This window comes from Toxoplasma gondii, chromosome XII (genome assembly GCF_000006565.2).
Source record: "Toxoplasma gondii ME49 chromosome XII, whole genome shotgun sequence".
Taxonomy (NCBI): domain Eukaryota; phylum Apicomplexa; class Conoidasida; order Eucoccidiorida; family Sarcocystidae; genus Toxoplasma; species Toxoplasma gondii.
Window position 1 is genome coordinate 6354699 of NC_031480.1, and position 12705 is coordinate 6367403.

The 12705-nt window shown below is 50.5% G+C and overlaps 2 protein-coding genes across 2 annotated transcripts; one reads left to right on the forward strand and one right to left on the reverse strand.

Moving 5' to 3' along the window:
• Positions 1-1554: 1554 nt before the first annotated feature.
• TGME49_278020 (hypothetical protein) lies at positions 1555-8331 on the reverse strand. Its single transcript, XM_018781787.1, has 6 exons — positions 8314-8331; positions 7223-7684; positions 4321-6831; positions 3643-3916; positions 2765-3185; positions 1555-2146 (listed from the first exon to the last, which is right to left on the reverse strand). Exons 2-6 carry the CDS (start codon positions 7682-7684, stop codon positions 1600-1602), a joined length of 4215 nt encoding a protein of 1404 aa, XP_018635148.1. The 5' UTR covers positions 8314-8331; the 3' UTR covers positions 1555-1599.
• A 3304-nt stretch (positions 8332-11635) lies between these two features.
• On the forward strand, positions 11636-12532 carry TGME49_278005 (hypothetical protein; the record flags this gene model as incomplete). The annotated part of the gene is made up of 2 exons (XM_018781786.1): positions 11636-11772; positions 12409-12532. 2 exons carry the CDS (start codon positions 11636-11638, stop codon positions 12530-12532), a joined length of 261 nt encoding a protein of 86 aa, XP_018635149.1.
• Positions 12533-12705: the final 173 nt, after the last annotated feature.

Genomic DNA, 12705 nt, shown 5'->3' on the forward strand with positions numbered 1-12705 from the left:
GATTTTCGAGCTTTCAGAGAAGCAAACGAATCGCGTAAACGCAAACGGAGAATACCTACGGAAGCGAAAGGAATGGCTACTGAAAGGGTCTCCCGAACGTAGAGTAGGCCAGTTTCACGAATTGTGTTTTCGACAAAAGTCGAGACAGAAAGGACAACGAGAAGAGAACAGAAGCACACTAAGATCGAATCTGTTTCTCGGGAGAGGCAGCAGTGCAGTCTTATGAAATCGGTTTTCTTATTTTTAGCAGCGCATGCGATATGAAGTTGTTTTTTATATTTTGAGAACGGACTGGATACTTTCACTACTTTTTTTCCTTTTTTCTGCCGAGCCGCAAATTTGTTAGGATTCGTTTTCCGCTCTTCGAAAATAGGTGGTTTTTTTTCATTTCACGCACTGCCGGGGCATCAATCGGTATTTTCTGTGCCCTTTCCCCGACAATATCTCTGCGGTGTTCGTTCTTTCTCTTCGCTGTCTCTGTTGACGTCCACGATCAGTTGCGTCCTTGACCTTTCGGTAAAAACATGCAGCAGATGTCTTTCGGAGCACACTCACATTTTCCTGAAGTCTCCGTCAAAATTGGCATCGCAGTTGTTTTCTCGAAGTTTCCAGTGTTTCGGAGGGCACCGCCGCAAGGCTGATACCGACTCTCCCCGCGCGCTGCGCCTGGCTTTTGTGGGGTTCCACGCAGTCGAAAACTGCTCTGTGTGGCGAGGAAAAGAGGAATCACTGCAGAGAAACAGTGAAAGCCAGTCGTACCAGACCCCCTTTCCCCAGCAAGGAGGCCGTCCTTTGTCTTTAGGCTATACGCGGTTCTCCGCGTCCGATGTAAGATCGAACGAGGCTCTGCGTCGGACGTTACTTCCCTTCTGCAGGCAAGGCACCTATCCGTCAGCGACGCGCGATGTCAAAGGGACTGCTGTGTGTCGGTGCGGCGAGTCGAGTCGCAACTGGAGTCTCTCGGCAGGCGTCCAAAAACGCCGAGGAATCGAAAACTTTGCCGGTGCCCTGCAAACGGGAGAAGTCGCTGAAAAGTTGGAGGTCTAAAGGAAAACCTCATGACTGAAATATAAATTGTCAACAAGATCGTGCAGCGTCGAAAGGCGACACTGCCCCCCGAGTATCTGGAGCGATAGGTCGCAGTTTTTCGCGTTTCTTCCAGGAGGAAAAACTATCTGGCGAAAGGCGACAAGCAGAAACCGCTGAAGGCCGGAAAGCGACAAGATGCCAAGATACACGCAAAAGAGAGAGAGAAAACAGCTCTATCGGAAACCCCCCTCGAGACATATGACCGCAAAAAAATCTAATCAGCTTCACAGAAAAAACTCAACTCTCTCCTCCACACCATCCGGCATCATATATATATATATATATATATTTATATATTTATATATATCACGTGCATCATATTTATGCAGATATATACACATATACATATACGTATATATAGACTTCAGATGGATAAATAGAGTTCTACATGTGCCAAGGAAGGGTGGTGAGCTAAAGTACGAGAGGACACCCTTGTCCGGACATGGTCGGCTGCAGTGTGAGAGTCGCGACAGGCTCGACCTCATTTCTGTTTGCAATTCATCAGTTTTTTCACACAGTGAACTGAGAGCGTTCAGTGCTCTTTGAAACGCGCGTCGTGCTGCACTCGCTCTCGAGCTGTCTCAGAAGACCCGTCATTTGCTTCACAGTTTCTGCAGCTTGCGCCTTCTTCGTTTCCTCGAGTTCCAGCAGCACCCGCATCTCCATGTCTCTCTCCTTCTTCTTCTTCTTGGTTTCCAGCAACTTTTCTCGCATCTTCTCGCCTTCTCTCTCGCGCTCGCGAACTTCTTCTCTCAAGCGCTGCATGCACGCCTGCGTGGTCTCCAGTTTCGCGAACAGACTCCGCTTCTCTTCCTCATGTTCCCTCTCCAACACTCGCCGCAACTCTTCTCTCTCGCGCTCCTGCTGCTCTCCCACAGTGACGGCGAGAGCACGCAGCTCCTCTTGCGCGTATTCGAGCGCCTTTTGCTGAGACAGAAACTTCTTCTGCAACTCCTTGTGCGCCTCCATCAGATCCTCGTTCTCCTTCGCTCTCTCCGCCAACGCCTCGCGAACCGGACCGACCTCCGCCTCGTACTTCGACCTCCACTCGTTCGCTCTAAAGGCCGCCACACATTCGCGAAAGCAGAGAAGGCGAAAGATGTTTTCGAACGTAACACCGGCTACCGGGACAGAAGAACACAGACGTGAGACAGGACGAATGGTTCTAAAAAAGTCCTACCTGCAGAAGCAACAGAAAGAGACACGCGCGCTTACGGGGAGACGCAGAGACGCGTCACAAGGACATCTGAAAAAGATGTGATAGGTAGACAATCTAAAACAAGGTTTGCATTCATGGTAGCTTCCCAATGCTAGAAACGCCTAAAAAAAGAGAAAAAGAGGCTTATCTAGAGAAAGAAAAGGAAACAAAAACTCGACCTGTGCGTTCCATGAAAAAGCAACCAGAGCCGAAGCTAGGACTGCCGCGTTGAATTTGAATTTCTTTATCGGATTTCAGAATCCCGAACGCCAACAACTGCATTCAGTCCACCAGTGTACAATCGAGCGTCCGCTTTCTTTCTCCGCAGCAAGCGTTCTACTAAAAGACACAGAACCCGAATGTAGACGCGTCGGCCAGTCTCCTTCAACAGGGCAGCGATTCATAGATGTAGTATGAATGGTCTGAATGCCATTCGAACCTTGATCCACTGTCTCCCTGTGTGCCCCCATGACTCACCTCTCTGCGAACTCGTGGAGTTTCTTGTCTGTTTCTTTGTCTTTCCTCTTCAGCCGGGCGGCCAGGTCTTGCACCGCTTCCTCCTTAGTTCGGACTTGACTTCTCAAGGCGTCGATGTGCTCCTCCTGCGTCTTGAGCATCTTCTCCTTCACGCTGAGGGTGAGCGTCGCTTCCTTCAGCGCCTCGGCGAGCTTCTTCTCCTTCTCGCGCGTCTCCTGGAGAGCCTGGAGTGTCTCCACACCTCGGCCGTCGCTCTCTGCGGCTTTCTCCAGCTGTTTCAGCAGCTTCTCTCGTTCCTTCTGCACTCCTTCGAATCTTTCTCGAGACACACAGGTCTCGCGAAAAGTCTGGAAATCTCCCCGAAGCTGCTGCAACAGCGCCCGCGCTTGGCGGCACTCTTCGTCATCCCGCGTCGCTTGCTCTTCACGCAGCGAAACAGACGAGAAACACGAAGACAGGCGGATGACAGCAGAGACGCTGGCGAGCGAAGAAAGCGAAGAGCGCAAAGGAGACAGATAGGGACGGGGAGACAGAGAGCAAAGGTGGGTGGGGAGGGGGGCGAGGGAAGGAGACAGTGAGAGAGAGAGAGGGCAACACACAAAGGGGAGTGAGTAACGAAAGGGACAGGAAGGCGAGAGAGAACAAGAAAAGACGAAACAGAGACAACGGTGAAGGCTACACATGAAACACTCATACTGAGAGTAACAGAAAACGACAAGAGAATATGCGGCATAGAAAAAAGAAGAGACAACGAAGAAACGCTCCGGCGACTAACACAGATACAAAAAAAGAAGGTCTTTTGCTGTCTCCGAGGTGCACTGTTTCCACACTTGTTGCGCGCCGTTCTCCATTGATAGTCCCTTCCTCTTTTTTTTTACCTTGTGCATGCGCCAGAAGCTCGGACGCCCGTTCTTTGTCTCTACGAAGCTGCTGAATTTCTCTCGAAGCCTCCTCGACTTTGTCTGCGAGTTTCTGAATTGCGCGATTCGCCTCGGCCTCTTGTCTCGCCGCAGCTCGGAGAAGGTGAGCCTGGTCGTCTGTCGTTCTCTTCTCTTGCCGCAGCAGCTGGAGGGTCTCTTCTGCTTCTCTCTCTCTCTCCCGGAGCCTGGCGCGAAATGCATCCTCTGCCGCAAGGTGCTCTCGTCGAAATGTCTGCGACCAAGAGAAGAGACACGCAGCAGGTCTGTCCTTCGCGGTTATCTGGCACTAACCAAGATCCTTATGTATCTCTACTTCTACGCAGAAGAAAGTATACAAGTATTGATATGGATATCTGGATATATACAAATCCAACGGAGAGAGACGGCACAGAAGAGTTTTTTTAAATGACACGGACTGGGAAGGAAAGAAACAATTGCAGCTTCGAATCTGCGACCTGCTTGACGCGACCTGCATCTGCACTTCAGGTGTACGGAGACCCTGTGCCATTTTACCGACGCTTCATTTTCTCCCCAGAGTCAAGTCGAAGAAAGCACAAGACCATCCTCGACGGCTTTGTCCCCCCCCCCCCCTTGCCCTCCCCCACGGCTTGCGTTTCGTCGCCTTCCCGTTCGTACCTGGAGAGTGTCTTTGAAAGCGTCTTCCAACTTTCTGAGTTGCCGTCGAAACTGTTGCTCCTTTTCTCCAGCTTCGGCTCGGTGCTTCTCTGAGCAGGCGCGCATTCGTTTCTCTGCTCGGTCTGCGGCTTTCTCCATTTCTCTCCTCAGTTCGCGCAGGGTCTCGTTCGCGGCTTCGTTCTCTTTTTGCAGCTCCTCCACCTTCGCTTCTGCCTGCTCGGCTCGCGTCTGCAATTTTTCCACTTCGATTTCCTTCTCGTGCGTTCGCCTCCGCTGCTCCTCCTCTTCTTTCTCTCTCGCCCGTTGACGCCTCTCCAGTTCCGCCAGCCGCTCCGCCGCTGCGGTGTACGCACCCTGCAGAGTCGCGTGTCTCGCCTGCAGAGCTGCGAGCTCTTCTTCCAGTTCTGCCTGTTTGGTTCGTGCGACTTCTTCTCGCCTTTGGAGTTGAAGCGAGAAGCCGCGCGAAGTTTCCTCCGCCTGAACAAGTCGCTCTTCCCACTGTCGCCAGCTGTCTCCTGTCTCCTCCGTTTGCTGCATGCGATCCACGCGTCTCCGCTCGACTCTGCGCTTCTCTCCCGCCGAGGTCTCCTCATGTCTCTGCAGAAGACGCCCGCTTGCGTCTTCTTCCTCGTCTTCGGGTGTTCGCGTCCGCAGCTCGTCAGTGGCATCCGAAGAAGGCGCAGAATTCGCGCCAGCACGGGAGAGAAGCCGACGCGACGCAGGACCGTTTTCAGATGGCAGAAAATCAATTTGAACATCACAGAAACGCGACGCTCCTCCGTTTGCTCCTTCGCGATTCCCTGGAGCGGATGTGTGTCGCAGTGCTCTGTGAACTCGGACTCTTCCGAGCTCTCCCCCCTCAGACGATGTTCGTCTTTCGCGCCCGCGCTCGGTCTTCCCTGGACAAATAAGGAACTCGCCTCGAGTCTCGAGCTCCTGCGCCGAGGCAAACGCCCTCTCTGCTCGCGCGCCCCGTCGATTCCGCGCAGCGAACACTCCCTCCGCGTTCTGAGGAGATCCCGGACAACCGGCTTCGCCTGCTGTTCTTGCCGTCCGCTCCTGCATGCGTAGAAGCGATGCATGCGCTTGCCTCAGAGCCGCGCGCGTCTCCTCCAGAGCAAGCTGCAAGAGTTTGCGCTCCTTCTCCTTCTTCTCCATTTCCTTTTCAATCTGCGCTAGGCCAGCCAGCAAAGCTATATCCCGTTCTCTCTGTTTCCTGTCTCTCAGCTTCTCCGGAGCCGTTGCCCTTCCTCCCTGAAGAGACGAAGACAACGCGCCTTCTCCAGAGACGCATTCACCCTGAAACTCCTTCTCGGTCTCTGCGTCGGAGGCCGCGTCTCTCTCGCGTGAGTCTTCGTTGCTGCGCCTTCTCCGCGACGTTCTGCGGCAGGAATGCCTTCGTCTCAAACTTCGACTTCGCTCCGGTTGCTGAAACTGGGAGAGACACGCAAGAAGAGAGAGCGCCTGAGGCGACCAAGGCGACGGGAACAGCTGCTGCGACGCAGACGCCTGCTGGCCTCCTCCAAGGCCTGTAGCCAGCAACGAAGAGTCAAAAGAGGAAGCAGCAGAGGAAGAAGAAGAGGAAGAAGAGGAAGAAGAGGAGGAAGCGGACGAGGAAGAAGAACCAGAGGAAGAGGAGGGACATGTTGCTGTTTGCGAAGTGTAACATGCATTTGAGGGGAGGGGAGGGTGGAACTGGGTGAGATGGGGGAAGAGAGAAGAAACGAGGAAGCCAGCAAGAGATATGGGAAGCATGTCGGAGGTCACGAGATGCAGAGCTGCGAGTGTCTCGACACCCCGACGAAGCGATTCTGGGCTCGCAAGAAAGGCCGAACCAGTCGCCTTGAGCTCTTCCTCGCAAATCACCCTTTCCTCTCTTTTATCGTCCCCCAGCTCCTCGACCTCTCCCTCTTCTCTGTCCTGCTTTGCCGCCGCGCCTCCGCGGCTTCTCCCCCCGCTGCCACAACGAGAAGAGGAAGAAGAAGAGGAAGAAGAAGAGGGAGACGTAGAAGAGGAAGAAGAGGAAGAAGAGGAAGAAGAAGAGGAAGAAGAAGACGGAGACGTAGAAGAGGAAGAAGACGAAGAAGATGAAGAAGAACAGGAAGAAGAAGACGGAGACGTAGAAGAGGAAGAAGATGAAGAAGAAGAAGAAGAGGGAGAAGAAGAAGAGGAGGAAGACGAAGACGATTTCTCAGCATGTCTACCAGGTTGATGTTGTTTTTGACGCATGCATGGAAGAGGGAGAGAACGCCGGAACTCAATTCGCGCTTCATCTTCCGACTTTTTCCAGACTGGCCTTTCTCTTTTCTCTCGAGCTGTCGGAGCGTTTTGCGAGGAAAAAACTTCTTCGGAAGCGTCTTCGAGAGAAGATGAACGCTCAACTCCCCCGACAGTCGGCCGACAGAAGGAAGGCTGTCTCTGCTGGCTCGAATCGACAGACGAGAAGACAGCAGAGTCCGGAGACGCAAGGCCGGCGCCTTCGGGAGGTGCAGACTGCAGAGCAGTGTCGGACTGAAAAGTCACATGCAAGCAAACAAGGCAACAGACGCAGTGCATCCTCTCGAGTTGCGGTGTACGTACACTTCCGCACGCCAAGTCGACGCCAAAAGGCAGGGCGTCTCCCGTCTGTCTTTCTCGAATGTTAAGAACGCGGGTGCTCGAGAAAAACTTTCTTGGAAAACGACAACGCAAAGATGCTTCATTGCTGTAGTCAAGACCACGGAGAAACACAAGCAGCGACAGGAGTCGCATTGACATTCACTTGTACATCTCTATATGTATGTACGTATGTTTAAGAGTGCATGTGTGTGTCTATTGTGCTCTTCATGACCGTCATGTTTAGTGCATGAAGTAGAGTGGTATCCAGCGATGGCACCTGTTCGTCTTCTCGTGAATCCCATACCTCCGCGTCTTTCCTCTTTCTCTTAACAAGACACTGCAAATACTCTTCCAAAGCCGCTTGCTCAACTTCCAGGTCCACGGGACTCCTCCACGACGCGGTCTCTGTCTCTGTCTCCTTCTCGGTATCTTTCTGTTTTCCCGGTGACTCTCGGCAGAGACCCTCTTGCAAGTGGCGTCGCTCCGCTTCAGTAACTGCTGAGTCGTCGAGTTCGGCGAGAACAGGACAACAAACCAAGACGCAGTTACGATAGTTTCTGCTGAGGCAAATGCGATTTCCAGAGAGGACGTCCATCGACAGTTCTTCGTCTCGTTCCTCGCGCGAGCGTCTCTCTTCCCCTGTCTCTTCCTCCAGCCGCAGACGCCGCAACGCATGCAGACCCGCCAAGTGCAGCAGCTGGCTGAACTCGTCGACGCAGTTCCCTCGCAAATCGACTGAGGCCAAGACGTAGCGAGGTCCCCACATCTGAAAACAAAAACATCTCTCCTTCCTCGAAAGATTCTCGACCCGCAAAAACACAGGATCCATATATATATATATATATATATATATATATATGCATTTGTATGTAAGTATATATAAGTGTATAAGTATACAAGTATGTATATAAGTATATAAGTATATATCCGTGAAAGTGTAGGTCTCTCGAAGTCAATATATGGATGTATATACACATGTCTCTTAGTGTATAGTTGTGACTCTAGACCAGATATACATATATACACATATATGTATATATATACATATATATACATATATGCATATGCTGTATTTTCTTCTCGAGATGTGCGTAGGCTTATATTTGCGTATTTAGTGATACAGACAGTGTAAGGAATTACAGGGGAGTGTGTACTTTGAAGGTCGATGAGCCTGTTCCTTGCCCTGTTTTCCTCCCGTCGACCCTCACAGTTTGGACTTCCGCTGCACGCACGAAACGGTTCCAGACTCTGGAAGAAGCTTCGAGTTTTGTGTTCCGAGGATGTTGCCACAAGCTTCGGGGAAACGCCTTCGAGAAGAAGAGAGTGGAGCGCTTTTCCAGTGTTACAGTGCGCAGATCGAGAGACCTTTCGGCGCTGAGGCCGCTTCGTTCTCACATGCTGGAAGCCGTTGAGAGAAGAAATGCGGTTGAACGCGAGTGCGAGAGAAGTCAAGGCGGTGAGGCCCGCGAGTCCCGTCACTTCTGTCAACTGAATCGCACAGAAAAAACGAAAAAATTCTGGAGCTCCAAAAAACGAGGAAACCCCGAATCAAAGACCAAGAAAAGAAGTCGATACGAGATGCACCTACACTCGAGCAGATGCGAATGGAGCCATTCGAAGAGATTCACAGATATCCAATGCATCCACGCGACGTCAACCATATTCGTGTACATGAAATGAAATACATGCCCTTGCACACCTTTACAAAAGTACACAAGTATATATATATAAATATATATATATATATATATATATAAATAAATATATAAATATATATGAATATATGTATGTATAAGAATACATGTATATATGCATGTGGGTGTGGATATGTAACTGTGTAGCTGCGATTGTTTTGGAGTGCGGCAGTTAAGTACGTGGTAGGCGCCTGGCAGGGTCGGAGCCCCCGAAGCGTCGGTGGATTTTTCTTGAGAAGCAGTTCATTTCGACGTCGCCTGAGCGGTGACAAAGACGCGGGTGCTTCCCAGAGAACGACGAAAAGGAACTGGTCTCACCATATTTGCAGAGAGGTCAAGGAGACGCAATTTCTTCAATCCGGACAGTCCCTGGAGACGGTTGATGCTGTTAGCAGACGCCACCAGTTCCTCCAACAGATGAAGATGTTCAACGCCCTGAGCGAGCATAAAAAGCCTCAGAATTCCGGTGCATCTCCTTCCGCAAACGCAATCTCAAAAATGCCTCAAACGTCCGCTTCGTACATACACACAGATAAAGAGAGAAATACATGGATGTACATGCATACAAATATACAAATATACATATATATATATATATATATATACGGTGGCATGTACTCTCTCTCTAGATTCACATATATATAATCGAGAGACCCAGATACGCGTGCGTAGCCATATACGTACTCATATATGGAGATACTGACCAATCTACAAAATATATATATATATATATGTAGAAAGATTGATATATAGATATTTGAATGCATAAATGTGTACATGGAAAGACAAATGTATGTGCGGAACCGGAAACGAAGAGAGACGGGTCAAGAGCGAGAGGAGGCGTAACCAGCGCACCGCAAAAGCAGAAGAAAGCGAAAAAGAAAATCTACAGGAGAGCAGGAGAAGAGAAAACGAAGCCGAAATGAAAACCGTGTTCCTCAGCCTTCGCAGAAGCGCGCGAGAAGAACTCACGGCGAGAGATTTCAGCTTGTTGCAGTGGAGATTCAAAGTCCGAATATTTCTCCACGGCTGCTGAACAGTACTGAGCGTAGAGGAGATGGAGAGGCATCCAGCATCGATGAAAGAGAGACTTTCAGACGCAGTTTCTTCCCTCTCCGCCTCGACCGCGTGCGCTGTCTGCTCTTCTTGGCTGCGTTTCTGCTTCTCTCCGACGACCTCAGGGGCCGGAGAAACAGACCAAGGAACAAGACTCGCACTGCCCTCAAGACACTCTCTTCTCTCAGAGCCTCCTGTGCTGGAGGCAGGAAAAAAACGAGGATCCCGGTCTCCAGGCTGCATGCACGCGCCTGAAGAAGCAAAAGGTGACATCCATGAGACTGACGACGAAGAAGAGGAAGAAGAGGAAGAACAGGAAGAAGAGGAAGAAGAGGAAGAGAAAGAGGAAGACGAGAAAGAGGAAGAAGAAGAAGAAGGAGAAGCGGTAGAGGGAAGAAGAGAAGAGTAAGGGGGAGGAGGAGAGGCAGCAGGGGGGGCAAGAGGTTTGTGAGAGGAGAGAGGAGAGGGAGGCGAGAAGAAAGAAGCCTCCAGAAGTTCTTTGTCGTTGAGTTCAGCACAGAAGACAGAAGAGTCGAGAGAAGAAGAGAAGAAGTTGATGGGTGGGGAGAGAGGAACATGGACGGCAGCGGGGATAGGCGAGTCCATGGCGAAACAGCGAGGAAGAGAGACAGTCGGGGGGGGACGTCAGAAAAGAGGAGAGACACCGTCCCCGCGTTGACAACGTTTCCAACGCGGAGGCAGAGGCTACATGGCATCGGGGGAGAAATCTAGGAAAAACAGAGCGAAGAGAACGAAAAGAAAAGGAGAAGCTTGAACGCGGGGACAGAGAACACGCACCAAGGCGAGAACAGAAAAACAAACGACAAAAGAGACGAAGACACGGCACAAGGGAAGGACAGGAGAGAGAAGGAGGAACAACAGAAGAGAACGACAAGAGAGAAGCGCAGAAGAAACAAAGGGAGAGGAGGACGGCAGACAGTGGATAAGTCGAAGAGAGACGAAAGGACGATGTCTGTGCTCCTTCAGAGCAAGAAAGGATGCGCTGCGAAGGCGCATGTACCGAGTAGAGGGTGTGAGTGCAAAGGAAGAAGAAGAGCCGCAGGGAGAAAAAAGTCTTTGGGACCTTCCACCTGAAAACGATGTCGAGAAAATCGTCGGTTCAAGCGAAACCCAAGCAACGCGTTGTACGTTTTGGTGGACTGCACGAGTCTGCCGAGGCGACGTTCGTGCCGACAGAAACCGAAGGAAAAAATCGGCTTTCGGACGTCTCCCTCAGCCGTGTCTTCTCCTCTTATCACGAAATGACGGAGTGTGAACGCTGGAAGAAGCGGCCGAGAGAGAACGCAGAAGCATCGGAGAAGAACGGATAAAGGAGAGAAGAAAGGAGAGAAGAAAGGGGAGAAGAAATGAGAGAAGAAAGGAGAGAAGAAAGGAGAGAAGAAAGGAGAGAAGAGAGAAGAGAAGGAGAGGAGAAAGCAGAGAAGATTGAACGGGAGAGAAAAAAGAATGAGAGGAGAAAAGAGAGGAGAAGGAAAGGAGGAAGAGGAGTTCAGGCTACATGAGAGATCAAGACAGAGAGACAACTCCGCCCCCCATCTCTTCGTTTCGTTGGAGAAGTTGGAAGAGCTGGAAGAGAAGAAGGTGTTTTCTCTCTTTTTTTAAGTGCCGATTTTCGCTTTTAAAGTTCTTTTTTTCGCGTTCGAGGGTCAGAGCTCCTTCTTTTCTCCACAGCGTCCGAGAGAGCAAGACACTGCAGATGCGGCTGTCTTTGCTCCTCGCTGTCACACGAGCACAAAGTTAGGCGCGTTTCTTCTCCGGAAAAGGTGGAGTTCTTCAGAGTTGAAGTTACTGAAACGCAGTCCTTTCCAGTTCAGGAACGCCCGAGTGTCTGTGCTTGCTCTCAAGGTGTCTCGACACCTGGGGAAGAGTCAGAGAGGAGCTCTCGCGAGACGCAGGAATGCTCGACTTCTTGCAGAAAGGCTGCAACTCTCCTTCGTTGGGTTTCGATGTGCAAACATTTTTTTCAAATTAAAGTTCGACAGCACACTGTGAAATTCACTCGGAAGGTCTGCCGAGTGCGGATAAGACGGCTCGGCTCGCTGGACAAATCGAATCATCGAAGATTGATCAGCGCCTCCGTATTGTAAGTTTTACTTATGTCGCCGAATGCAATGGCTTGCATGCAAGATCCAGCACACACACACACACTCTCTCTCTCTTTCACGGAAACAAAGCAAACACCTTACGAACTTCCTACGTCGCTGTGTGTCTCTCTGTGTCTGTGTCTTTGGAAATCCAAACCGAGGGGGGGGGGGGTCAGACCTTCAGTGCAAATCGGAGGTACGTCCTTCCGAGGAAGACTCGACGCAACTCTGCGTCCCGGCGCAATTCTAACTGCAGAGCTCATTGCCTTTCCCGACACTTCTATAAGCCTCGCGAAACAGCCGTCAATACATATATATATATATATATATATCATTTATATACAAATACATATACACATATTTATGCACATGTATATATATGTTTATATGTGTGTGTACATAGATGTATATGTGAACACTGTGATTTGCATTCTCTATGATGTTTCATTCGGCGTAGTCGTTCTGGCGCGGAGAAGTGTGGATACGCGTCTGAGGAACGGCTTTGGTGTGGGTCGGAGTTCGAGTGAACCTACAGTTTTGGACATATGAAAATGTACGCGATCAGCTTCGTTTTCTGTAGAGAGGAACTCTTTTCTTATGAGATACGAACCTCTCTTTCTCTCTCGCAATTTCAGGATTTCGAAACCTCTTCAATTCTTTGCAAGAGCTGCCTTGCGTGAAGAATTCTTTCGCTTTTCTCCATCAACCCCCTTCGTCGCCAACAACGACTCCAGACTCGTTCGTCTTTCCGGCTCTTAGAGGTTATACCTGGGACCTCGGCAATGCTCGCGCTGCGGTCGTTTCGTTTCTTCGCACTTGTTAGAAGAGCGAATAGTTTCGTCATTACCGCAGATACGGGTGGAAAACAGAGCTTTTTAACTGCTCAACTGGAAGGACGAAGAGGCACAGGTTCCGAAAGAAGTTCTGTCGGA

What these genes read in the sequence shown, in the direction of transcription:
- TGME49_278020 (XM_018781787.1), bottom strand. Translation starts at nt 7,684, where the DNA reads ATGTGGGGACCTCGCTACGTCTTGGCCTCAGTCGATTTGCGAGGGAAC. An exon ending in CTTTCAAAGACACTCTCCAG is followed by an intron (nt 3,917 to 4,320) that starts GTACGAACGGGA and finishes TCTTGGTCGCAG; the next exon opens with ACATTTCGACGAGAGCACCT. An exon ending in GCTTCTGGCGCATGCACAAG is followed by an intron (nt 3,186 to 3,642) that starts GTAAAAAAAAAG and finishes CGCTGCGTGAAG; the next exon opens with AGCAAGCGACGCGGGATGAC.